Below are 3,133 nucleotides of genomic sequence, written 5' to 3'. Positions count from 1 at the left end.
TGGTCCAATTAATAACTTTTACAAAACACGCGTTCTAAAATAATATTTACCCTATATAAAATGGGAAAATCAGTGGCCTTCATGTTCTTCCTAAAAAATATTAATGATGGTGGTGAGCTATGTTGTCTATTCTTTTTATCATGAAGAAGTACGTTCAATATTTTTTCATCAAAAATAATTATTTATAATTTTGAAAATTTAAAAGGGTGTGTTTTTTTTTTAAAAAAAAAATCTGAATATGATATATTTTGAGTTTTATGCTAAAAATTAAATAATGCTTTTAAATTTTTTGTGTTTTCAAATAATTAATTTTTTTTTTTCAAAAGAGAATAACTAAAAAGTATTAATAGTGCATAATATCTTCTTTAGTGTCATACCATTATTAGTATAATAAATATTGGCTCTCGGCCTTATAACTTACTAAAATGTATTAATAGTGTATAATATATTCTTTGGTACCATATCATTATTAGTGTAATAAGTATCAGGTCCTATATAACTTTAAAAAAAATAGTTTCTGAAAAAATATCATTAATTAATTGTAGGGTTCTACCTATAAAAAAAATTGGGCACTACTAGTGTCCAATAAACAATATGCCCTTTAAATTAAAGAAAACAGTAACATCATATTATAATTTGTGCTCATATAGTTTCTCTTTTGTTTTTCTCAACATTTTATTAATTAATTATGATTTAGAATAGTCAATCAGTGCGAGACAAAACATGAGTAGTTAATATAAGACCTTTTTTTTACGTTTAAATACCCAAACACACTTTCTCCTTTTTCATTTCATTTCATTTCATTTCATTTAGTCTCTCATATATTTGGTTTCTCTCTCTCTCTCTCTTTCTCTAAGTGAATTTTCTGTAATGGAAGAACTTATTATGTCTCCAAATTGTTCTTCAACATCTCATCATGTCTCAGTAACCCAAGAAAATATAACCATGATGACAATCCAACAAAAGCTCCAATTCATAATCCAAACCCGACCCGAATGGTGGGTTTACTCTATTTTCTGGCAAGCTTACAAAGACAACAACGGCGTCGTTTTATCTTGGGGAGATGGACATTTCCGCGGCCTTAATAAAAACACTACTCCCCAAAACAACAACAGATTACCCGAAACGACACCGTTCGGTTTCGATTTCGAAATTATGCCGAGATACAAAACTCCTTTCCCTGAACAAGTAGCACAAGATGATGAAATTATGGATGTTGATACTAGAAGCGGAGGTGGTACTGGCGGTGGCGGAGGCACCGATATCGGGTGGTTCTGCACGGTGTCTTTTACGCGCCAATTTTCGGGGAGCGGCGGGGGAATCTTGACCCGGGCTTTCGCCTCGGATCAAGAGTATATTTGGCTTAGCGGTAGCCAGAATTTTCAGTTCATGACCGGCGGTTGCGACCGAGTTAAGGAAGCTCGAATGCATGGTGTTCAAACCCTTTTTTGCATCTCCATTCCTAATGGAGTGCTCGAGCTTGGATCGTCTGATCTCATCAAGGATGATTGGAGTTTGGTACAATTAATCAAATCTCTATTTGGTAGTAATAATAATAATATGGTGCAGAGGATCCATGGTAATAATCATGATCATCATCATCATCATATGACACCATTTCTAGAAATACATTCTTCAAATAATCTATTTTTACAGTCTAATAAGCAAAAAGAAGGCACTAGCGAAATCAGAAATGGATCTTCATCTGAATCAGGTCGTTCTGAACCTGATTCAGATGCAACTAATTATACTCCGGCTAACAGTACTGACTGTGGCCGGAGACAATCAAACAACGAGAATATACAAATTTCGGGAACAATGAAAAAAAGAGGAAGAAAGCCTACAACAACCACCCCCACCGAATCTCAAATGCCCGTTAACCACGTCGAAGCAGAAAGACAAAGGAGAGAGAAACTGAACCACAGATTCTACAAACTTAGATCTGTGGTTCCAAATGTCTCGAAAATGGACAAGGCTTCTCTACTCGCTGATGCAGTTGTCTACATCAACGAGCTAAAAGCCAAAGTAGAAGAGCTTGAAGCGAAAGTAGTCCTCGAAAACCAAACCAACAAATACCAACATCAGCAGCAGCACCAGCACCAACACCAACAACATCATCATCATCATCAGATGATGAGACCAAGTAAAAGTAGTACTAGTACTAATACTAGTAATACTAGTAATAATAACAATAATTTAGATGTTGATGTGAAGATGTTGGGGTCAGTAGTGATGATTAGGGTTCAGTGTCCAGATTTGAATTACCCATCAGCAAGGTTAATGAATGCACTTAGAGAGCTTCAATTACAGATTATCCACGTCAGCATATCAAGTGTGAAGGAGCTTTTGTTTCAAGATGTTTTGGTAAGATCATCATCTTCATCAATTGATCAATTTTCAACTGATTATGAAGCTATTATTAGATCAGCTATTGTTCGATTAATGAACAATTAATTAATATTGTAATTTTACGTTATTTTATGTTGCAAAATTAAAACTCTGTGTGTACGATTATTATTTAACGTGTACGTACGTACTTTTTTTGTCGTTGCACATTCTGATTAGACTATTTAAAGAAAAATATCATTTGGCTCTAACTCTCTATACTATTCTATAAATATATATATAGATATATTTATACAACTGGAAAATCATCATATCAATAATTGTTCTTTTCTTGTTATTAATGTTTAGAAATATAATTATAATGATGATGTGTATTGTCTTCTATTTCTTGAGGAATTTTTTTGTATGTACATGACTGTTATCAACAATTAATTTTCACAACTTTAATGAATAATAATAAGAATTATATGTGTGCCATAATTAAATTATATTTTTTTTTCAATGACAAAAACTTTCAATTCACTATAAAAAATTGCTACTTTTAATAATAATTTTTTAGTCACAATATAATTTTTTATGGCTAAAATATAATATTTAAATACAAATTGTCACTAATTTAGTTTTAGTCATAACAAATATTGTGACTAAAAACATATTTAGTCACAACAAATTATAATTTTTATGACTAATATTTTTAGCTACGAACCTCACCTTTTAGTTATAATATAGAAATGATAATTTATAATTAGTTACAACGTTTTTACTTTTAGTCACAAGTTTTGTTATT

The 3,133-nt window shown here is 31.7% G+C and overlaps 1 protein-coding gene across 1 annotated transcript; it reads left to right on the top strand.

Annotated features, from left to right (window-relative positions):
* The first annotated feature begins 787 nt into the window (after positions 1-787).
* LOC115718138 (transcription factor MYC3-like) lies at positions 788-2,633 on the top strand. Its single transcript, XM_030647098.2, has one exon. It carries the CDS (start codon positions 871-873, stop codon positions 2,452-2,454), a length of 1,584 nt encoding a protein of 527 aa, XP_030502958.2. The 5' UTR covers positions 788-870; the 3' UTR covers positions 2,455-2,633.
* Positions 2,634-3,133: the final 500 nt, after the last annotated feature.

Source organism: Cannabis sativa, chromosome 5 (genome assembly GCF_029168945.1).
Source record: "Cannabis sativa cultivar Pink pepper isolate KNU-18-1 chromosome 5, ASM2916894v1, whole genome shotgun sequence".
In the NCBI taxonomy this organism is placed as follows: domain Eukaryota; kingdom Viridiplantae; phylum Streptophyta; class Magnoliopsida; order Rosales; family Cannabaceae; genus Cannabis; species Cannabis sativa.
The sequence above is the reverse complement of the archived record's forward strand: the minus strand, read 5'-3'. Positions and strand labels throughout refer to the sequence as shown.

Bases quoted from the DNA above. Each gene is read 5' to 3' on its own strand.
- LOC115718138 (XM_030647098.2), top strand. From the start codon at position 871: ATGGAAGAACTTATTATGTCTCCAAATTGTTCTTCAACATCTCATCAT.